At 32.7% G+C, this 24,830-nt stretch overlaps 1 protein-coding gene across 5 annotated transcripts in view; it reads left to right on the plus strand.

Moving 5' to 3' along the window:
- Positions 1-2,082: 2,082 nt before the first annotated feature.
- Positions 2,083-24,830, plus strand: part of LOC143225495 (CUE domain-containing protein 2-like) — a 38,438-nt gene continuing 15,690 nt past the window's right edge. The window contains exons 1-4 of one of the 5 annotated variants that reach the window (XM_076454999.1): positions 2,083-2,308; positions 8,105-8,221; positions 12,249-12,365; positions 21,960-22,103. In XM_076454999.1, the coding sequence (XP_076311114.1) occupies positions 12,268-12,365; positions 21,960-22,103 (242 nt within the window). In that variant the 5' untranslated portion in view covers positions 2,083-2,308; positions 8,105-8,221; positions 12,249-12,267. Of the gene's footprint in view, positions 2,314-8,104; positions 8,222-12,248; positions 12,366-21,959; positions 22,104-24,830 lie in introns of all 5 variants that reach the window. The other 4 variants (XM_076455000.1, XM_076455003.1, XM_076455001.1 and 1 more) reach the window with 4 other exon arrangements.

Below are 24,830 nucleotides of genomic sequence, written 5' to 3' on the forward strand. Positions count from 1 at the left end.
TAAAAAAAATATAGATAATTTTATCTTTCTTTGATACATCCCAGTGAAAAACGTTAATACCTGAAAGTTGTATTTTAGTTATGAAAATTTTAGGAATTACATTTTTAGCCAAAATATGCAACATAAAAAGTCTTATTTTGTACATGATTTTACAATATATTGCATAGTATTTGTTACTTTTCATAAAAAAGTAATTATTTAAATAAAACGACTTTAAGAAAAATTGCACTGCTATCACACAAGTTTTAAATTTTCTTCAACCATTCGCGGTGGTAAACACATTTCTGATATTTAAATATCTTATTAAATTAAAGAGGAAATGGAACAAAGATGTATATATCTTGATCAGAATTTGGATCCTTTCATAGATCTGATAGAGTCGAGTGCTATACATAACCAAGATTTCCTGCTTCATCGGGATTTAGTTTATGTTTTGGACCAGGGAGAGTCTGTTAAGGTAAAGAACAATTGGTTTGATTGGAATTTGGTTTGTGAGGTTTGGGGGTGCCGTATAGCTGTGGTGTGTGTCAGTCGGTCTTCCGTAGGTAAGAATAAATGTTTTCTGAGATTGTCTTGGTTTTTTGTTTGTAGTAGTATTTTGTTTAACTGGTTTTCATGTGTTTTTATTGGATTTGTGTTTAGTAGTATAAATCTGTTTGTATCTGACAATATGTTATTCATATTTTGAATGTATTTATTTGTTGTCATTATAACTATGGCACTGCATACGTCTGCTTTTAGAATTTTGATGTTGTTGTCTTGTTTTAAGTTGTTTATAGAATTAATATCTTTTTGTGTGAGGTTGTTTTTAGATTTTTCTGTGAAATTATGTTGATAGTTTTGCGTGAAAATTCTTTGAAAAATTTGCTTCAGGGAAATAGATGTTTTCAGTTCTACCTGGAAAGATAGGTATTTGATTGTCGATGGAATTGTTATCGAAATTGTCTTATTTCTAGTGGTTGTTTTTCATTTTTTGTTGGTGTTTTCAGTTTGTGTAGAATGAATCACTAGTCTTCTAGCTAGGTCTTCCAGGCAGGCTTTCATTTTGACAGATGGAATATTTCTAGGTGTTACTGCAAAGTTGAGTCCTTTTTTGAGTAGATGTATTTCTTCATTGCTTAATTTTCGGTCGGATCTGTTAATTACGAGGTTTGTTGGTGGTTCGTTGCGTTGGCGCCTATTTTGGTTGTTGACACTTTAATTTATCTAGCTTACTGTTGTGTCGTCATAAAGAAAGATTCTAAACTAATCTTTTGGTTACTTTCCGGATCATAAAATGTTACTTGTCTGTAAAACGTGACATCAAAACTATAACTTTATTTTTGTATTTGCAGAGAAAAACGAAATAAAAACATAGCAAAAAAAAACTGAAATTATTACAAATTTCATTCAGCCTCCAAGTAACTCAGTGATAAGTCAGAAAGTTTAAACACCAAAAACTGGATTTCGATACTTGTTGTGGGCACAGCACAGTTACCTCATTATATATTTAAAAAGAAACAAACACTAATCCCGCAAGGTCACCATATGGCTAAAGCCATATTACTTCGAATGAAAAAAGTATGTTGTTAAGCGCAAAGTCATAAAATTTACTATTTGTAATCTGCCCGTAGCGGTATCGAAACTCTACATTTAGTGTGAAAAATCGTTAGTCTAAAAAGAATAAAAGTAAGTATGAAAAATACGCGAAAGATCTTATAACATCAAAACTAGCCTCCCAGTGATTCAGCAGTATGTCTGCGGACTTACAACGCTCGAAACCGGGTTTCGATACCCGTGGTGGGCAGAGCAAAGATAGCTCATTGTGTAGCTTTGTGCTTAATTCAAAACAACAACAACATCAAAACTATAAGTGTATTGACAGAAATAAACAATATCATAACATCGCATATGTAAAATGTATCTGGATTTTACAAACACATCACAAAGATAAGGGACAATAAGTTAGAAGCTGAAAATAAACAACATTCAAAAGCAATTTAATTTTTTAAATAGAATGAAAATCAGAAATAATTTAGCGAATATTTTCGGACGTTTTAGGCCAGAGGGAACTGCTAATGACGCCAGCTGATAATAAACCTTAACAGTAAACAAAGGTGTAGGCCTATGAAGTATAAAATAAGGTCATAAGCATTTGGTTTTATAAATTTAATTTATTAGATAAGCATGTGGCACTTGTAGCAAAAGGTGAACTTACGTTTTGCCACTGTGAAAATAAAAAAAAATTAACTATAGCAGTTTAAGGTATCAAAATTTGAGAAATTTCTTTTTCAAAATAGTAAAACCAAAGTACTAGTCTGGGGTGAAGGTAAGGTGAGCTGTTACTGTTAGTACTGTTAACTATTAATATTATAGTAATACCAAGTAGGCTAAGACAATTTCCACCCTCAAACAGAGCATTTTGTGTAGAGTATAGACTAAAAATATAAGTAAAACTTATCAGTATATACTTCGAAGTTCATATGACATTAATCACTTCGTAAATGCCCCACTGGGACTGGAAGTGGGAACCATGGATATGGAAAAGAATTGAATTTTGACTGATTTGCATGTCTGTTATGTTCATGCAATTTTGAATGCATTTTTTTGTGAAGTTATCATTATATCTTTGTTAAATACCTGTCATAAGTGTAATAATTTATGAATAATTTTCCAGTGTATCTTTTGAAACTGATCTCTTTCCATGTGCATTAACCTCTGACATGAATAGCTTTTAACCTTTTCTGTTGTTGAAAGCAGAATAATAAAAATTGCATCTTTCTAGCTAGTAATTTATAAATTTTAAATTTATACCTTGCTTTATCTTAGAGTACTTCAAAAGTTTGAGAAAAAAAAGACAGTGGTGCTAGCTTTGTATTGTAATGTTTACTGGAGCACATAGCTTATCTAATATTTTTACATGCAATACATTGAGATTAACTTTAAATCAAGAGGCCTACAACCACGTAAAAGAGTTTACAGAGGATAACTAAGATTGTTACAAATTCATAACTGCTTCAATTATTATTTCAACAGTAGTTGTATATATATATTTATATGTATCTTCTGCAGAGGCAGATGAATAAAAACAGTACCAGTGCAATAAAAGTTTTATTTCATGAAGTTAAACCTTAACAATGACCATGTTTGAGCAATTTCTTATTTTTAATGTTTACAAGATCTTGGATAATTTTTGTACAGGCTGTGAAAATTCTCTGTGGATTCCCTGTTGTAAAATTCTACCTGTATCTGCAACATATTGAACAATGAAATTAAATAGTTTCAATAATCAAGTGCTACAGAATTACTCATTTCTGTATATCAAATACCATTAGATTATTACTACAAGCAAAGACACTTATCAAACACATTTTTAACTAGTAATTTCAAAAAGTTATTGTCAATTATGGATGAAAGAATTACATGACATACTACATTGAAAAGTCTGTTGAACAGTTTTTTTATAAATAGTTTATTGTGTACTACTGAATTTGTTAAAAAACTTAATAAGAAGATCTGTTATCTGTGATAATGAGGCACTGCTGTCATTTATGATGTACCATACAAAAGGAATTATTTTTACTGAATGGGCAGAGGTGTGTAAGATGAATTTAATATTGAGAATTTAAAGCTGTGCACTTGGAATGTGGAAATTTGGTAGATTTAACTTGTGAAACAAGAACATTTTTGTTTTAGAGTGAAAAGGATTAGGAATAAGTTTTTATAAAATCCATAAAGTATTTTACTCTGTGTTTAGCTGTGGTGAAAAGAGAAAACAGTTTTATTGAAACTGTATATAGTAATTTTAATTTTAGAACAGTTGTGGTTTTTTCATTAACTTTTTATGCCCATAATTTTTTTTATTCTCCTAGAATTATATATATGATGGCCTAATAATCATTCCCATCTCTTATAAAGTTTCCATTCTACCTACAAACAGTGAAATTAATGTTGTTTGGAGTAGTTTTCAGCAACAAAACTACAAATATTACCAGATGTCGTCATTTGATGGGTAAATCAGGATTTGCAGCTGGACATTGCTAGTATTTACTCTGGCCTGAGTTAAAAAAGAGTCTGTTTAAGTCTTATGAGAAATACTGATTAGTATATGTGTTGTTTTTTTTATCCTTTACTGTAGAAAAATGTTAAGGTGATGAAAATAATTCAATGATAACCTACAATGATGATTCCCAGCTTAAGTCAATTAGGCTATAAGAAGAGAGAGTTTTTAACTTGTTTTCTCATGACTAAATTAAGTTACAGAGCAACTATTTACATTTGCTTAATTGTTAGGTATATTTGTCTATAATTATAATGGTAGACTTGTAAGATAAGAATGCCAGATTCCTCAGTTTTTCCCCACCTTTTAAGTGTTACGAACTTTGCAGTAAATGCTTTCTAGTTATAAAAGCTTGATTATGTCTCTCAGATAGATTTGTATCATTTCACTCATCTGTAACTAATTAAGAGCATGTCATTATGTAGATAGATTTTTCTAAGTTTTAGCACAAATATTCTATATATAGTTGATGTGTTTGTAGACAGGATGTAAAAAGGTTGTACACCTGTAGGCTAGATAAAGGTTACGTACCATAGTGATTGTTTAATAAAAGATTATATTTGGTTAAATGTTTTTTCTGTGGATTTTGGAACAAGATACCTATTTCACAGGGTAACATAATTAATTAAGAGTTCAGTTTTGTTGGGTTTTTTTTTTAAATGTGTAATAGTAATTGCCTTGATTTAAGTAATGTGAAATTTTGAAATATCACACTAGGAACTTCTGATATAGTACTTTCCTCAATTGACAAAGTTAGCTATTCTCATTTACTACCTCCCCCTACATTTAAAATGTTTACTTACTCATGCCAGAAGCCTTATGCTCCTCCCTCATTGAAATCAAGTGATTCCAACAGGTCTGTCATGTAAATAATCTTGTGTTACATCTCTACCAATAGGAGCATAGTACACTTGTGTTGCAAGTGATTCTTTCCAAGTACTTATATTGAACTATCACTTCTCATTTGGCAAAATTTGTATGCAAATGTTGTTTTATTGGTTTTGTTCTCGTCATTCTTTACTACTTCATATTTGTATGTATTATACTCACATAGTAGTTTTCCTTTATTATAACTTCCTACTTTTCTAGAGCTTGAAATTTGTCTTCATTGATCAGCTTCATTTTCATTTCTTGTTCACAGTTCCTCCTGTAGATGCCAATGCTGTTTGGGTGGATGGAAATCTTCATGGTCTTTCTCCACCGTTGAATTTGAAGTACTTCCTCATTTACATTATGTAGTTTCTGTTCTCCATACAAAAGTTCTATGATCTTTATGCTAGTTTATAATGGCTTTTATTCATGTTCCTCCACTAACAGTTTATGCCTTATTACATCAGGAATTTGATTGTCTACTGTTCAGATTTTCATTACACCTCACCTTGTGCTCTATAGTTGACCATTTGCCATACGGTCCACAGACTTTGAAGAGATAAGATGTTTTACAATTTTATTATTAATATTATTGTCTGTAATTATTTTAATTCCATAATATATGATTATTTGGACTTTTTAATACTAAGTTATGTTTTCATTTGAAATTAGTCTTCACTGTTTTTCTTCTATGCCATATGACATGGCTGAACATAGTATGTTGTTCTTTAGCTTAACTGTGTTATTTTGTTACATTTGTATCATTTCTGTTTCATTTTATTAACATTTGTTTTCATCACTTAGTTTTAGTGGAACCTATGAATTGTGGCCCACACAGACTTCTCCCAGTATTGTGCCTATTTATTATCCACTTCTGTTTTTATTTTCTTTCAAAGGTTATCCTTTGTTCTGTACTGTTCAATCAGGCTTCATTCTTTTTATTTGACTATAGCTCTAGTTTAAAATTTCCTTGTTAATTCATTATCTTGTTTGAGTTGCTTCGTTACTCTATTATTTATTGGTGTACCCATTGTTTTTTCTTAATGGGTTAATATCTACTTTATGAGCGATGCATTCTCAACACAGTTTTTTTTCCAATTTATTACTACATTAATGAGTTCATTTTATTTTTCTTTATAGTTTAGATCTTTTGCAGTTACTTTCATTTAATCTGTACTTAATACTTCTTTCCATTAATTTGGTATAATTTGTAAATTCTCCCTGAATGTATCATGGAATGCCTTTCCTACTTCTCTTGCCATAACTGCTAGATCTCTTGATTTTCAGATGCATTTTGCAGAATATTATCGTGATGCCTTATGTGCTGCTCTTTTTGTCTTTGGGTAATTAAAGCATTACCTTCTACAGACCCCTCAGTGTGGATTCCTGTACGTGATAAGGGGACCTCCCAGGGAAGGTTCTGATCTAAACATCCACCTACATATTTGCGTGCGTAGCGACCCGTGAAGGGGAGGAGAGGATCCTGGTGGATGAGGGATCCAACCCTAACACACCACTTTGGTCTTGAATTCCTGTAGATGGGCAGCCTTGGGGTGGCCCCTCTAGTGTCAATCGGCTGGTCCATTTGGGCTAAGGTTAACGAAGTACTAGTGTTGGATGTTCTCAACAGGTGTTGTAGACATTGTATCTGAGGTTGGTGTTTGGGTATAGTGCTCACAAAACCCTGATGCTGCTGCAATGTCCTTGTTTGGCATTGTAGAGTTTCCCCTTATAGGGTTCCATGGTGGGTGAGGTCAGTGGGCATCAAAAAATTCCTTTTTTTATGGATCTTCCAAATAAAAGCTTAAATAGTGAACAAAACAGTCCACAGGTAAATGACCACTTCATGGGGATTCTGAACAGCAATCTTCAACATCTGTAACACCTGCACCTCATTTTCTTATACTACATTAAGTTTTTTACCTATGGACTGTTTTTTCACTATTTCTCTTTCAGATAAACCTTTAGGGCATATGTCTCACTTTTTCCACAGAAAGAACTAGAGGGACTTGCTGGCTTTCCAAAGTCAGTCAAAAAGTTTTGCTGTGGTTACATTGGTGGAAAAATCCACATCTCAACAGAGTGAACTTCTCTTACATTCAGAGGCAATTGAGCATATATCTATTGAGGTTATGCCTCATGCTACTTTGAATTTGTCATAAGGAGTTATTGTTAAGAGGCATTTCAAGAACATCCGTGAGACAGAGATTCTCGCCAGTTTCTCCACCCCAGGAGTTTCTGCAATATGGCGTACCTCTACTCACAAAGATGGAATTAATGTGCCGACCAGTATCCTCATTCTGACATTTACATCACTGCATCCACCTGCTACTATCAAGGCAAGTTATCTTAATTGCAAGGTATGACCATACATTCCAAACCCTCTCAGATATTTCCAGTGTCAGCAGTTCGGTCACTTGAAGACATCATGTCATGGTTCCTTGAAGTGTGCTTGTTGTGGTGGCAAGAACCACAATGCCTATGAGTGTGAAACAGATTATCATTGCATCAGTTGCAATGGCTGTCACCCATCCTACTTTTGTTTTTGCCCTAAATGGTTGGAAGAAAAAGAGGAGCAGTGTTTGAAAACGATTCAAAACATTACTTGCTCTGAGGCTCAAATATTGCTATCAACCACTTCATCTCAGATATATGCAACTGCACTTATTTCCACTACTACACTTGAAGTGCAGACGGATCTCTCTGTGCCTCCAAAATAATCATTCTCAAACTAAATGAAAAGTCTTTTGACCTCCATCATTTAAAAAGTTGATGAATCAACGTCAACACCCATCACTGCTGTTTGAGCTATTCATTAGTCATCCTGGCGAGTTATAATAATTAAAATTTTGCAACAATTTTTATAAAACTTGTGTTACTTTACATTTTGAAAATGGCCATAATGTCAAATAACTTAGAACCAGGACTGGAAAGGCCAACCTCAGGTGACTGACTGGTTTTGTACTTACCTGTTAGTCTTCCTGGCAAGTTATGATAATTACAGTTACGCTACAAAAAATCCTTTGCAACATGAATTACTGTAGTTTTTCTCTTAACATTGTAGACTAAATGTAAACATTGGTTTTATGCTATTTATATGTTGTTGTTTTTTAAAACTTTATTTTGTTTTACCTTAATTTCTTTTATGTATTTTACTAAATTTACTTTTAACTTTTTCCTGGATGTTTGGCACAGATAGCCTCACTGCTTTGTGCCATAAAACACTAAATCAACCAACCAACCAACTTTACTTTCTGAAAACAGCCATAACGCCAAAAAACTTATAACCAGAACTGGAAAGGCCGACTTCACGTAAGTAAAGCTAATTTTTGAACTTACCCATTAATCATCCTGGCGAGTTATGATAATTACAATTATGCTACAGAAAGTCCTTTACAATTTGTATTACTGTAGTTTTTCTGTTCCTGCTTTAGACTAGATGTAAAAATTGGATTTAGTGCTACTTATGTTTTTAATTCAAAAATTAAACTTTGCCTTGTTTTACCTTAATTTTCTTTTATGAGTTTCACTTTAATTCTAACTTTTTACTGGAAGTTTGGCACAGATAGTCGAGTTGCTTTGCACTATAAAACACCAAACCAACCAGCCAGCCAATCTTCTATGAATTTTAAATTTCACCTTAGCTTAACTTCAGGCAGACTTCTTTCAGCATTTTTCTTTTTACTTTTCCCTTATCATTGCTCTCACCTTTATTGTTTCATGTTTCCCCTAATTTGGTGTTCTGTTTGCATTTTGGATTTGTTGGAGGACAGCTCATCTTTTTTCCTTCCGTGCTGGGGTTTTTGCCATCTATAGTTCACCCCCTTCTTGCATGATTTCTTTGTTTTCATTTTCATTATTGTAGGGTTTTATGGTCTTTATTTTCTTCCCTTGTCCCATTTTTGGGAATGTTGCTCCTGTGGGTGGTACCTGTTCACATTTCATCTCTTTTCACATATTAGATCTGCTGTTTTGGGCTTTTTTGCACAATTTACCTTACTACTATTCATATCCTTCCATGTCATGTTCCCCATATTCTCACTCAGATTACAATTTGTTTTTCTCCTCCCAACATATTCTATCCACTATAATGGTCTCTTGTTTTCTGATGGCATTGTCTTCCATGTAATTTTTCCCACATAGATTCTTTTACTACATCTTTTAACTTTAAATTACCTCTGTTTGGTATCCATTACTTTCTCTTTTAGCTGGGGCTGTTAATGCCTTCAATCGGGATTAGTTCCACAAGTTCCTATATGTTAAACTCTCCATCCTCTTACTTCCATGGCTGATTTCCCTCATCTCTATTATTCAATGTTAGTTCCTTGTGATTGATCTTAATGGCCAACTCAACCTTGGTTCCTTGGCCTTTCAGGCTCCAACATTTACCTCTGTTACATCTTCTTTCATCTTCTGCCCTTCTTTGTCTATTTAATTAGCCAGTACTCCATCTGGACATTCATATCATTGATCTTCACACTTGGCTCTTACTCGGTTCTTGGCGAGGAAATTGGGTTTATATCTGCAGGTAGCCTTCTTTCAGCTTGCTCCATTTGCTCCTCTTTAGTTGGTGGTTATTGGTGTAAATAGTTAATCTACATGCCAGGGATTTCCCACAGATTGAAGCCCTGTATCTCAAGTGGTAGAGTTTCTATCTTGGATTTTGACTCTGATCTTCAGTCCCATCCACCTTGGATTATTTGCCAGCCTTGTTCCATACCTTTGTTTTCCTCAAAACCATGTAGATCTTATCTATCCCTATTATGTTCACACAGTTCCTTCCAAATTAGTCATCTTCCTTGACTACCTACCATTCCAACCTGGAATATTCATGTGATCTTTTTTCCCCTCACTTTACCTTCATTTGTGACTACTATTTCACCTTCCCTTCAGGTATAATTTCTTATTAATTATGCTTTTGTACGTTGATGGTTGATCTAGTTTTCCATGACATTTCTTGTATTTTTTTCTCACTCCCTCTCTTCTCCATTATCCAGATTTTCCCTTCCTGCCAAAGACATCTGTGGCTTGAGAAGATAACTCCTCCTTTTGCCTATGCTCCCTGCTAGTACAGCAGTATGTCTCCGGATTTACAATACTAAAATCAGGGATTCGATTTCCCTTGGTGGGCTCAGCAGATAGCCCAATGTGGCTTTGCTATAAGAAAAGACATGCCTTTTGCCTAATTCCCTTCCTTTCATTTCTAATTTTTATCCTATTCTCAATTCAGATTGACTCCTATGTATTATCTGTGCTCTTTTGTTATGTTGTCCGTATGCCTTCTTTCCATGATGCCTGATCCTGCCTCTTTTTTTTTTTTTTTTCATAGGCAATTTTACTCAAGGTGAGATCTTTCTCATTCTGCTATCACCACTTGTTTTCAACTTTTGATCCTATTGACTTGTTCCCTTTTATCATCTTTTTTTCAGACTTTGTTCCAGGAGTCTTCTCATTAGATCCAACATTCTTATCTTTTCCCTGGCATCTTATCTTTATCAGTTGTTGAGAAAACTCTTATCTGTAGGCATGAAAACTGCACCTAATACATTCATCTCCTCTTATCTACACCATATCACTGTTTCTTCCTTGTGTTTTTCTCTACCACCTGTGACCATTTTCATACTTCAGTGTGACTCTTACTAAGTAAATTTCTATTCCTTATTTCTTTCCTTTGTGGGTTTCTTGCTTCATTATTTACTATTTAAATCCTTCTTTGTAGTGAGAGGTGTCTGATCAGGTATTGTTCAGTTAAAGTCTGCACTGTACAGCTATTTTGAATTGTGCTCTCTTCCATGGCTTTGCGGTGCTCACCAGTGAGAAGGGGTGTTTTACAAGATTGTTTGCAGTTGAATAATCTTGTGATATTTTGGCTTCATAAACGTGCCTGTTACAGACCATACCACTCATGGAGTACATGGGTAAAGCAGAAAGAGATAACTGCCCATCCCTGCCATGCCTTGCTTGAGTAAATCGGTATAATCTGCTTTTCAAAATATCATTTCATTACACAAATACTGGAATTGAGTAATCAAAAATGCAGTTCACCGCTTTCATTGGGAGCCTTCATTCTACTGCCATGTGGATATTAGTACCTCATGGCCTGGTGTTGGATTTAGAGTGAATCAATCAACATAGGTTCTCACACAGGTTTCAGACTGTTTGTCTTCCTCCCTCGATTTCCTCCATTTGGGTTGTGAGTCATGGTTGTGATGTGTGGGGTTGTTTCAGTTCTGTCTTCAGCTATCCTTCATTCTCTGTTCTTACAGGGATGTTATTGCTATTTGGAAGGTTCTGACCTGTTTCACAGTTTGGAGAGTTGATTGCATACGAAAGACAGCCTTTCAATACTGAATGTCCTATTGATGGAGAGGTGATGCATAATGATTTGTATGAGATACACATTGGAATCATTTGATTCTATTAGAGGGGAACATTACTTGCATAAATTAAAAGTTTGCATAAAATGGGTATCAGTGAATGAGAATAGCTAATCTTATGAGAGTACAGAAGTACCTATTAGAAATACATTTTCAGAATAGTAAACTTATAACTTAATAGTGTGACATACTTTAATTTTGATTGTTGTTTTTGTCTTGTGTATGTAGAAAGAAGTTCTCTCTTTGCCTCAGTAGCAAAAAGTCATGCAACTGAACTTAGAGGCTGGGTAAAATCATTACAGTAGTAATGTTAATGAATCATGTACCAGTAGATGGGCACCCAATATAGCCATCTGGGAACTTTGGAAGAAGCAACAGAAGTATCCAAACATAGCTTGATCATTACTTGCCCTTCAGCAAGATGAAGTGTGACCTTTGAAAACCAGCAAATGTGATACTGATATGCATAACATCTAGCACTTGTGTAATGGGTTAAACAGTGTTGTACTGTTTTTATGAATTACAAAGATGTGGTAGCTGATCTATGAGGACTAATTGTTTCCATAATTAAGATAAGACATATCTTGTCTCAGTCACAAATGTATGGAAGCTATTTTTCTTGTCACATTTGTAGCTTCTCCCCTAATAATGGTAATTTTCTATCTGCATGTAAAATATGCAATCAGTATGTGCTTACTGTTTTTAGTTACTTCACTAAGTTGATCAAAATTTATGTATTGGTCAATCATTGGTAAATATTGCACCTGCTTGTTTTTTTGTTTTTTTCTTGTCTGTGGTTATATGTTGTTTCAAGTGCTTATATATGTATACCAAAGTAAGTAAAATTAGACCAACTGTGTATATAACTTCTTATAATGCTGATTTATCTCTTAACATATCCTGCAAAGAATATTTCAGTTTGATGTATGCAAAGTGTAATTTTAATCTCTTTGTTTTTTCAGCTGTTTGTTTTTGTTGAAAATGAACTCTGAAGAAGAAACATTAATGAAAAGAGATGACTTTGTGAAAGAAGAACTAGCAATTTTCATTAGAAACCACACAGGAGAAGATGCTTTAGAGTGAGTGTTTTATCAGATGTTTGTAATGGTTCAAATTCTATGTGCCACTCACAACAAGAAACAACCTACATAGAATTTCAGTGTTTTCAACAGGTGTGATTTACTAATATTTGTATTATACACATACACAAAAAAAAAAAATCCACAAAAGTGGTAATAGTCATGAACATTTATAGGAAATTTACATCTATATATAATTATTTTAGGTTTTGGAACTGGCTTTTTATAGATTGAACTTTTTGCAGCATACAAATTCAACTTTACACTAAATTAACAAACATAAATGAAGCAAGAAAGCTCAACATTTTATTTTCTGTATATACATGCAGTTACTTGAACAGTACAAACTTTCAATTTAGTAAGTCACACTCTCAATAAAAATAACTTTTTTGTGACAGATATTGTAAGAAGATAAAAATACCATATGAACAAGTTCAGTACTTTTTGACCATTCTTAAAACAAACAGTTGCTCTTTACATTAAAGTAATAAACTTCCTATAATGTATGTGGAAACTCTCTTGAAGAATAATGTCAGGGTTGAACTTTTCTTTCAAATGAGCTCTTTGTAAATGGGCATATCAGTAGAAGTGCTACAAGTCAAACAGTGCCATTATTTCTAAACTGTAGTTTATTAATGATATAAGTGTTGCTGCTCAAGTGTTTCTAATTACATCTTACTTCTCATTTGTGGTAGTTTATGATACAGATTCATTAAGTAATTCTAGAAGTGATTGTTCATTTCATTTCATGCACTCACTTAGAGTATACCAGAGACACTTCCATAATCTTTATCTTTCTCTAGTACTAATGGACTGGTCATCTCATAGTGCAGGTGAAAAATATTTGTGGAATTTAAACTATCTGTCTAATCAGTGTATAAGTAATTAAGATACTTAGATAAAATATGTAAAAATTAACCAAAAAACAGATGAGCTTGTCATTATAACATACACACACACACGCTTTTAATATAATTTTGATTTGGGCCAGTAAGAAAAAAGAATTTGCATACTCAAAAGTCTACATTCAACACCCAATGCTATGAAGTGTAACACTGTTTATTCAAAATTATTTAATTTTTGAGCCCCCCACATTTTAGTCTCAATTTTTGATCATCTGTAAAAGCAATGTTAAAAAAAGATTTAATCACACAGTTTTTTTCATGTGGTTGGAAAGAACAAATAGCCCTTTATTTTTTTTAATGGTGGCTGTAGTTCTATGACTCATCAACTAGATTAACTATCCTAGCAACTGAAACAGCCATCAAAGAAGATCCAATATGGGACAAAATAGTTTGGTGGATTTGATTAGCAGAAACTGCTAATAAGTATTGAACTTGATTAGCAGTTAACATATATTGCTTAGTATCTTTTTAATATTCATCATTTTAACACATTATGGCAACTAAATCCAGCACTAAAAGCCTTATCTCTTTGTAAAGACATCAACCAATGAAAAGGAGGTATGCTTTTATTCTACTAACACTTTTATTCAGCTTCAAACCCTAATATTTAACTGTAACATACATAGCATTTCATGAACAAAATAGTTCTTAGTATATAAAGTAAAACTTCAAAACTACAAAAAATACCAAACACCTCAGCTATCACAGTTGGGTCATTCCATGTCAAATCATCCAGATTATGGAAAATTTTCCAGGTGACACCTTCAGAATGCCTTGAAAAAATTCACATGTGCTCATCTAACCATGTAATGAAAAATTGCCAAAGATTAGATCAATATCTCTAATAGTTTCTGATTTATATCCCTGTAAAAGTTAAGTAATTTTTTTTTTTTTTGGCAAATTCATTTTCGGGCAACTTTGGCTGCTTAAAGCTGCAAGAGTAATGGTGGTAGAAGGCTGAAATTTGCTACACTGACTGAATTAATCTCACAGAATTCAAAAATGGTCTCAAACCAAGTTTATCTTTCTTAGGATTTTCATAGTGAGGCTGTAAAATCACCTGGAAACTCAAAATCGTAAAAAACATTGGTTTATTTAATGAGCCATATCTCTGAGACTTAATATGATACAAAGCTGAATTTTGTTTTCAAATTTCCTATAACATATCAGTTGATAAATCAGCAATTGTTGTAATTAAAAGTTTGTTAGATTTCCCATAAACAAATGTAGTTGCATGCAACTTTTTATGATTTAGCTAAAAATAGCCCTACTTTTGAAATAATTTATGAATTCCATTGAAATATTCTAATCAGCCTTTACCACATATTCTTACATCTCTGGACATGATCTTCAAAAACATCAAGGTTGTGAAAAGTAATAAATTATCAAATGTTAAGTGTCTCTGATATGTACCATTGGGCAAAGGACCACATTCAGGGCATTCAGTTCTTTCTTATCAATCAGGAATCAGCCCTGCAGAATTGTGTAAAGTTTGATCTACTTGAGCGCAATGAAAAATGAAAAACCGTAGCATGTATTAGGTTACATCATAGCTTTATTCCTCACTCTACCAACAAATTGTATATGAGAAGGCTATCAGATGATGTGTACACAGTTGTAACTGTGGGTAGTAGCAGTGAAAGTGATGCTGCAGCAGTTCAAATAGGGTCTGATAATAGCAATCACAATTATCAACCAGGGAAATATGTGGCATGCATATGATCATGAATGGTATGTGGGAAATGTAACAGATAGATCGGATGAACATTCCAATGTGTTGGTATCATTTATGAAGAATTCAAGAAACGAACTGTTCTCATGGCCTTCAAGGTCACATAAAGATGAAAGCTGGATTCCTTTCCAACATATTCTTTGTCTGATAAGTGCACTTACCGTGCAAAGCAGTAGTGTTTGCCACTATGTTCTAAATCAAAGTGATCTGAACATAATCAAACTCGAATTTCAGAAATTTATTCAAGCTGTCTGAACAAAGCAATGTTTATTTGATGTTGTTAAGGCTAATTTATCACCAAAGCAGTTTTTGAAACATTTCATTGTCATGATTATTGCAGTTTGGTGTGACTATAATCTTTCTCAGTTATCCCTTATTGTAGCACTGTACTTTTTATGTCTGATTTACCTTTGTATTTATTATATTATGAATCTTAAACTCAGCCATATCTGCATAACTGTAATGCATACACAATATATTTGCATTGCCATGTAATCTAACTAGTTATGCCAATAAACTTGTTTAGAAATTAATTAATTCTTTCTTGTTTCTTACAACTTCATTATTTAACATTGTGAAAGGCTGGTTAGAATATTTCAGTAGGATTCATAAAATTCTGACAGGTATTTTTCAAAATTGTATGGATATATTTGCACACAGAAACACACCTGAACGGAATTTTTTTAAGAGGATATTTTAAAAAATAACTCAAAAAGTAGGTTGAACACCATCCTGATTTTTTTTTTGTAGATCATATTCAGAGATGTAACAATATATGGTAAAAATCTGAAAAGGCTGAATCACTGGTGACATGATCAAACTGTGGCCTGAAGTAGGGCTATTTTTAGCCAAATCATAAAAAGTTGCATGCAGCTACATATTTTTACAGGAGATCTAACAGACTTTTAATTGCAACAATTACTGATTTATCAACTGATATGTTATAGGAAATTAGAAAAACAAATTCAGCTTTGTATCATATTAAGTCTTAGAGCTATGGCTTATTACATAAACCAATGTTTTTTTACGATTTTGGGTTTTCAGTAGATTTTACTGCCTCACTATGCAAATCCTAAGAAAGATAAACTTGGTTTGAGACCATTTTTGAATTCTGTGAGATTAATTCAGTCAGTGTAGCAAATTTCAGCCTTCTACCACCATTACTCTTGCAGCTTTAAGCAGCCAAAGTTGCCTGAAAATGAATTTGCCAAAAATAAAAAAAAAGTTACTTAACTTTTACAGGGCTGTAAATCAGAAACTATTAGAGATATTGATCTAATCTTTGGCAATTTTTCATTATATGGGTAGATAAGCACGTGAATATTTTTCAAGGCATTCTGTGGAGATCACCTGCAGCCCCCTGGATGATTTGACATGGAACGACCCAATTGATTAACCAGAGAAAGAAGTGACTTGAAAATATTGCAACTGAAAAGGTTGCTGCAAATCATTTTTTAAATTAATCTAAGTTTTTAATTTTCTTTTTGAGACCTCATCACTCTCTTCACAATATAATCTCCTTAGTTTTTTTTTAAGAAGAAAATGTCTAGTGATTAGTTTGTTATTGCCATGGGCATCCTTTACTGTGTATGGCTTGAGGTGTTTAATGAGTTGTATTCAGAATTTAATTAAACTAATTTTTGTTTGTTTCATGTTGTACCAATTAGTGTAACATAAAATTGTAGCTAATAATTTATATTTTACTAATATTCAAAGTTTAAGTTCTTAATTTTATAAAACTATTTTTTTAAAAATCCATAATTTCCCTTGTGGCATTTTTTGCAATGGCACCATAGCTTATGAAATGGCTCAGATTGTTTTCAAGTATAATCTTTTAGTTCTCTCATTTCTTAACTGGTTTGATATCTGATTAGATTTTTGGACTCAGGAGGTAAAACCCTTTTGATGTGTACAAAAATGTAGTTAATAAAAAGGAAAAAATCTGACAGATTAATTTATCCTAATCCTCTCTAAAAGAATTTTTCTAAGTGTCATGGCTGTTGAGAATTCCCTCTTGTTTCTCTTATTTGCACCTCTCCAATAAGTATGAAATTTAACATAAATTACTTATTACAGCATTGTTATAGCTGAGAGAAAGCCTAATTTCATAGTCTTCAATATTGTGTGGCAACAGTCATCAAATAGAAAATCAGTCCCCTCCTGCCACATCCTATTCAGGATTTGTTAATCGTTCTTTCTTATGTTTAATACTATAATATTTTCAAATAGAAAGCCAAGGTTTTCATCTACCAAATGACCTTGTTTTCTATACAAAAAAATGCTATCTTTCAGTACAAAGTTCATTTCCATGAAAAATGCATCAACCACCTTGGACAAATTTGTAATGGTTTTTGTCATATAGTAAGAAAGCCAGAAAAACTATGATAGTAATGAGACATTGTTTGCTTTTTGCATATTTATTTCTTATTTGTAATGTGTATTTATTTATTTATTATAAAAGTAACTAAAATATAAAAATAGAAAACTCTTTAAGTTTAGATTAGGTAAAATAAATAATAATAATAATAATACAGTGATAAATTTTCATGAAGCACACTCATTAACAGCTTGGAGTAGCTCATAAGTAGCATAATTCAGTAGCATAATGTGAGTGGTACATTCCCCAAGCGGTTTACAACTTGTTATTGTGTGAAAAGTTAGACATGGCTCAAAGGACAGAAAAACAATAAAATATATGTATAAACAGATATATATTGTTGCAGTTTTCAAGTTAGAATAAACAAAAGTAATTTTATATTACAATTTCAAGTAATTCTTGAAGGAAAAAGGATAATTTAGGTTAATTTGGTGTGTTTTTTGTAGATACAAAGTTGGTAAAATTGACCAATCTTGTATAGAGAAAATAATAATAAAATATATAGTTTTTACTGAACTTTCAGAGATAACATAAATGACATTTGAAATTTTTTAGATGAAGAAAAGTATTCTTAATCTTAGCATGAAAATTACTTTGCATTTAGACTGGTTAAAAAATAAGACTATTTTTTAAATAAAAATATTTCATTAAAAAAATAATTTTATATACAAATGGCTTGTATTATTTACTAAAAGTCTGCCAAATTTTGTAGATACACATTTTGTATTAAAATTTGAGTATTAAAATTATATACAAATAACAATGGTCACATGGTCAGTTCTTGAGACAGCTTCTAAGAGCTTAATTCAAAATGTTTAGTGCATGTGCTGTAGATATGTGCTCTAGTTAGCTAGGTCATGTGCACTGAGAGATGCATTCCATGTGTAAGAAACAGATTACTACAAGGCATATGGGTATGCGATATGCATATGACAAAGTGTAAAAATGCCGTATTTTCCATATGGCAAATATTTTTGAGAAATGAACATTAGCTTTGGTTTATCAAACTAAAACATTATGGGACATTTACTGTGTTGTTGGAAATCTTGAAGTCAACATACAAGAGAAGGAAATTATTTACAAGTTATACTGAGCAAAGAAGAAAATAATTTACAACTGGGATTGTTTTGATTAAAAAAATACAATATACAAACCTGGATATTTAGTTCCCTGCTAACATTAACACACCATTCAAAGCTTAATTAGTGCATTGACCCATCTTATGTTTCTGTGAAGGTATATGTAGCAATGTTGGGTATAATTCCAACTATATTAAGTGTATCTTCATTAACTTTGGTATGTTTCAAGTAAACATTAAAGGTTCATACACAAAACAATCAGAATTTTTAAATAAATCATTTCTACTAAAGATTTGTCCATTTATTTGCTTAATCAGCCTGACTCACTCTGTTCTGAATGCAATGTAATTTTGATGTTAAGAATAAAAATACCATTTTTATCTAATAGTTTTAAATATGAATTTTATAAGTGAAAAAATATTACTTACTTGTACAGATTTTACAAAAGTTACTGTAATTTACTTTTTTTTTAAACCAAACTATAAACAGATTAAAAAGTTTCATAATTTCTGAGATCAACTTCTTCATTTAAATCCTTGTAATTCTGATTGGAAATAATTGAAACAAAACAGATAATCATGTGATTTACTTTGTGTCCTATTTGCTAAAAGCTGGTTGTAAATAATCCAGTAGCAGGTATCTTGAAGAATTATTGACCTTTTTTAAGACAGGATATGATAAAAAAAGGTTATACCTTTATTTGACTTTATATATCAGTAAAGCAAGAAAATTGGAGGCTATAAATTTACAAAATGGCTTAGAAATATCTATATTATAAGTGTATAACTCAGAAGTTTATTTTGGGATAGAAAGAAAATTTAAATTAGACGATTAAGAAGAAAGAAATGTTACATCATACAGACAAATGAAGATTGAGAATTTATTTAAATATATCCTTTTGAAACTAAAACCTATGTATTATTAATATATAAGTTATAAACTATGCTTTGATTCCAAGTTTATTGACATAAATTGATAATAAATTGTTCTACTAAATCTTGAATGGAACTGTAGAAAGTTCTGATACAATGACCCATCTTTACACTAAAGTTAACTGTTTTCTTTTTAAGATCATGCTATCCTACCTTAAAAGACTTGCATGTCACCAGCCTTGTAAAACTCTCACCTAAACTTTATGCAAAACACCTCAACTTGCACTACTATGTGATAATGTACCATCCATCAAAACCTTCCACCAATAAAAGTGTGGCACACCTTCTTGTGCAAATGGTTCTCTACATTTCAAGATATTGATTTAAATGAAATAAGCTTATAAGCTTCAGGATGAAGCTATTGCAAAATATTAATGTGTGTTCAAACAGAAGTCTGTTTTTCAATTGAGCTGTAGATACATATAACATCTCCCCATTGTTAAAGGTGTAGGAGAATTATCCCACAGGATCAGTGCCTATGACTGCACTATCTATTGTACTGCGAGAAAGCTAAATATTACTCTAAGATCTTAATCCTTTGACTGTGGCAGCTCTAAAAGTGTGAAATTTTTGTGAGTCATACACTATATATAGAATACTCATGTTCAACTGTCTGATGTAGACTATGCCCCATATGGTGAATGAGCAGTCAATGAGTTAAATCTGTTTTATGTGGAAAGTGCACATATAAATATCGTATTTATAATATCGTGCTGATAGCACTTTCTGGAATTAGAAAAATCTGTAGGATAGTTGGTTTGACAAAACTCTTTTTTTTATGTGAACATGTAAATTAGGTAGGACTAATTTTGCAGTTGCAGTATATTATCCTGGTTGTTTTGTTCTGCAAATTGCAGTTTAATGAAAAGTTTCTGTTTCTAATAAGAAACTTGACATTTGTAGAGGTTTAACTGCATGTTAGCCAAGCTACCAACAGAAAGCCTTGCCACTTAATTATTGACATTAAACCCAGAGTTATCATTATCCAGCCAAACATCATTTCTGAGGTTGGGAGATTTTCTTTGTGTACATATTAGAAAGAAACTGGATTGATGTGAAGTGCAAATAATCAGGAAATTCCAGTTAAAGAATAGCCTAAAACTTTATTTACACCAAAAAGTTTCTCAGTGAACATACTATATTGTGTCATAGATATGTGGAAAAAAATGGCATTTTTTGTTTCAGAATGGGTTTCATGAAAAGTGTCTGTATGTTGATATTTGTTTCAGTCTTGACATTTGTATATTTCAAAGTTACTTTAGTGAACTTTGTGTAAAATTTTAGACCTGAGAATAAAAAAGCATAAATGTTAAAAATGCCTAGATTAAAGTGAAATAAGCTGACAGTCTGAGAGTATCTTTTGCAGAATACATATAAATATAAATAGTCAAGAATATAATTTGGGCAAACAGCTTAGATATTTGATCTCTAACTCATTGTACAAAATAGTGAATCACAAAAGTTATTTTTCAAACATCAACACGATAAAGTATTGGTTTGAAAGGAATATTATTCTATAGGTAAAAGTTGAAAATAATTAAATATGTAATTAAATGATACTGTTAAGATTGCTAGGGACATTAATTTCTACAAACTTTCTGGAATTTTAAATTCTGATATGGTATCTTACCTACTTTTATAAAAGCTGTCTTAATTAAGAAAGGAAAAGCACATACAAACCTTTACAAAATATACCATTTCATAATACCATTAATATTGTCCATGACAGCCTGAGATGGTATGAGAATAGGTTGTATGTTTAGATAACAACAAAGAAGGATGTTGTATAAACCATTACCAATAGTATACTTATTACAGCTAAATACCAATCTGATAAAATAACCTTACAAAGTGGAGGTTTTTCAAACTTTGAAATTTATTCAAAAACAAAGTTTATAATATAATATCCATAACGAGTATTTAATGAGTTTATGCTGAACAAAAGAAAAAAAGGAATTAAGGATATCAAATATGATGTTATGAAGAGCCGACTTGCAGTGCTAAAAGCTGATTATTTTGATCAGCTTCTCTACACTTTCAAGAAAGAATAGTGAATTTCAAGATGGCATCTATTAGTTTATCAATATTATAATCTTATTAAACCCGTATCTCATAAGATTAATATCAGTATTTAAAATATTGGCCTCATTAACTTTATAGAATGTTTTCTTAAGGAAACATTTTTTTACACAGCATAATTAAAATATTTCTGTTTTCTGGTATTATTTTTGTGTTTGTTAATACAAGTTTTCATTTATGTAACTTTAAGCTTTATAACAAGTGTTATTCTCAGCCTTATTCTAGACTACTATGATATGCTTATTATTTAACTTCATTTAAAATAATCTTGCAGTTATGTTTAGCAATATGTAAGGTAAATTATACAGTAATTGTCAAATGGGAAATGTAATAAATATGTAGATATATTTTGTAGATTATAAAAAAAACAGAAGAGAGAAGAAAAATTCAAATATTTAGAGATTGTAATATGCTGTTAATTTTAGAATAATCTATCTGCTTTATAAACATTATGTGGTCATCAGAGTGAATCTTTTTTTTTATTATTTAGGATCATAGATGAAATTATCCTCAGTTATGTAGTGAGTATACTGCAGTCTTTAGGAAACTCTGATGCAGTTGCTGATGCATTTGATGTGGATCAGTTCATTGAGATGATGGCTGCATATATTCCAGCATTTAGTTCAATAAACAGGTATGATAAAGACCAGAAATATTACATCTTTTAAATATAGCAGTACATACTGTAAATCATTAAGTGATAAATCATCTAATAAGTAACAAGCTACAAACACTGATTTACACCATAGTTCAGGTTTTTGATATGGTACTTACTTCTCTCACAAGATTAGCTATTCTTGCTCAGTGCTGTGCTCTATGTATGAAAATTTTCTTTAGACATGCCATAAGCCTTGCATGCTCTCTCCTTGTTGAAATAGCACATTCCAATATGTATTTTATGCAAATCATCATGTTTCATCTATTAACCAATAGTGTCATAATGTGCACATGTGACTTCCTTTACACTTCTCTACTGAATCTTCACTTCTTGTTTAATAGCGTTCATGTTGGACACAATTTTTCATTTATTTATCACTGCGTGTTTGACTTTGTTTTCCTTGTGAAGTGACTCATATGCAACTTTGATTTATTCAACTACCCAATTTTTTGAATTTATCAGTTATTTCAAATAAATTTATTCCTGCACTTGAGTTTTGTGGAACGTTTCTGTGCAAGGTCTCCTGAAGTTAATTAACTTTATCACTTCATGGGATTCCATTAGCAACTATCATTTATCATGGGTCTTATATGCAGGCACTCTGAAGATTGATTTAACTGCTAATATGCACTGGGAGGTCAGACATTACCAGATTCACCCTTTTCTCTCATTACCTTTCCATGGCTCCTGCTGAAACTGCTGAGCCATTGATGGCTTTGTTCACCTTCTTCCACTTCTTGAGTTGCCATTTATTCCCACAACTGACCTGGGGATTCATCTAGCCCTAATTCAGTCTCTTTGGTTTTCTGTCTCAGGTTTATGTTCATTCATTCCTGTCACCTATTTCTTTTTCACCTTTCCCTCAACTATTATATATATCATTTTCCCAATATTTATTTTCCAATGATATTTGGGTTATTCCTCCTCTGTTAACCTCATATTTATGCAAGGAGATTAACTTGTCACAACCCCTGTGGTCTTCTGATCAGTTTGACCTTTCTTACCATCGAGTGGTCTATGTGGACGGGAGATCCCAAATCTACTGTTAATCATTCACTTAACTTTCTATGATATCTTTCTTTCTTATACTGGCTCTCAGAGGATTTCCACACATACCATAAGGAATTTTGTTTTTCAATACCCTTCTCTCCTCTACTTTAGTCCATACTTTGTTCTCAATTCTGGCTTTACATACTTGGTTTCTTTGTTATTGGGGTCTTCCAGATATGGACTCAGTTTTGTCTCAGGTCATTTTGCCAATTATATCTCAGGGATTACATCTTTTTTCTTTTCTGGGGATTTATGTATTTGATTGAGTCCTTGACTATCATGTTGTGGGTGATGTCAGCCCATTGTTAGTCTACTCTTAGAACTTTTGTAGCCCATTTGTCTCAACCAGAACATCACATGCCTTCTCTCCTTTTCATGTCCTACATTTTACCAATCCTTACCTGTTCCTTCAATTCAGGTTCCTTTCTAATGAAGCACCACTCATTGGCACCAATACTGGTAACTACCCTGAGAGTTCAGGTCCTGTGGGAGTTCAACTGTTAATGTTTCATAGACAATCCAATGAATAGGTGCTAAGGGTTCTTTCAGAGGGTTTCATTATCCATTTTCTTCCCCTTACCACCTCTCATTACTCATTTCCCTTTCTCCTTCTCAAGATGCTTTGGCATGCCTGCTTCTGTGAGAAACAGTTTGGTATTTACTTATCACACTGGTTCACCATTTGGTGTTTTTTTTTTATCTTTTTTTCATTTTTTTTCAAAACAACTGGAGTTTTACAGCTGGTCATTAATTTCTTGAACTCCCCACTTTCACCTTGGAGTCTTTTCTTTACTCTTGGGTGGACGTTTTCACCTGAGTAATAGATAGTGATAATGAATGTCTTCGTTGCCTACCTCCACCTCTCATTCGCACTTCAATTTCAACCTCCTCTTTAATTTGTACATCTCTGGGTGGTTTACCAATGTTGGGTACTCCATTAAGACTCTACTCTGCTCCATAGCTGTTTTGTCACATTGTACATGCTTTTGCTCATTATTTTTAGGCTCTGGGAATGCACCTCCATTGTTAATACCTGGATGAATAATTCATTTTCAATTCCCTCTCAATATGGATTCCTGTACATGGTGAGGGGACCTCCCAGGGAAGGTTCTGTTCTTTCAGTTTACCTCCTCTGAGATCTAAACATCCACCCACATGTTTGCCATGTGTGGCAACCTGTGAAGAGGAGGAGAGGATCCTGGTGGTTAAGGGGTCCATCCCTAACACACCACTTTGGCTTTAATTCCAGTGGTCGGGTAATCTTGGGGTGGTTCCCTTTGGGTCAGTCGGCTGGTCCACTCGGTCTACGATCAACCAAGTACTAGTGTTGGATGTTCTCAACAGGTGTTGTGGACATTGTATCTGATGCTGATGTTTGGGTATAGTGCTCACGAAACCCTGGCATTGCTGCAGTGTCCTTGTTTGACATTGTAGTGCATACCCTCATAGGGCATTCATCATGAGGAGTTATTGTTGAGAGGGATTTGAAGAACATACCAGAGTTGGAGATTCTCGCTGGTTTCTTCACCCAAGGAGTTTCTGCAGTGAGGCATATATCCACTCGCATAGATGGAATTATGGTGTGGACCAATGTCCTCATTCTCACATTTACGTCACCACGTCCACCTGCTACCATCAAGGCAGGTTACCTTA

The sequence above is a fragment of the Tachypleus tridentatus genome, chromosome 9, assembly GCF_004210375.1.
Source record: "Tachypleus tridentatus isolate NWPU-2018 chromosome 9, ASM421037v1, whole genome shotgun sequence".
NCBI lineage: Eukaryota > Metazoa > Arthropoda > Merostomata > Xiphosura > Limulidae > Tachypleus > Tachypleus tridentatus.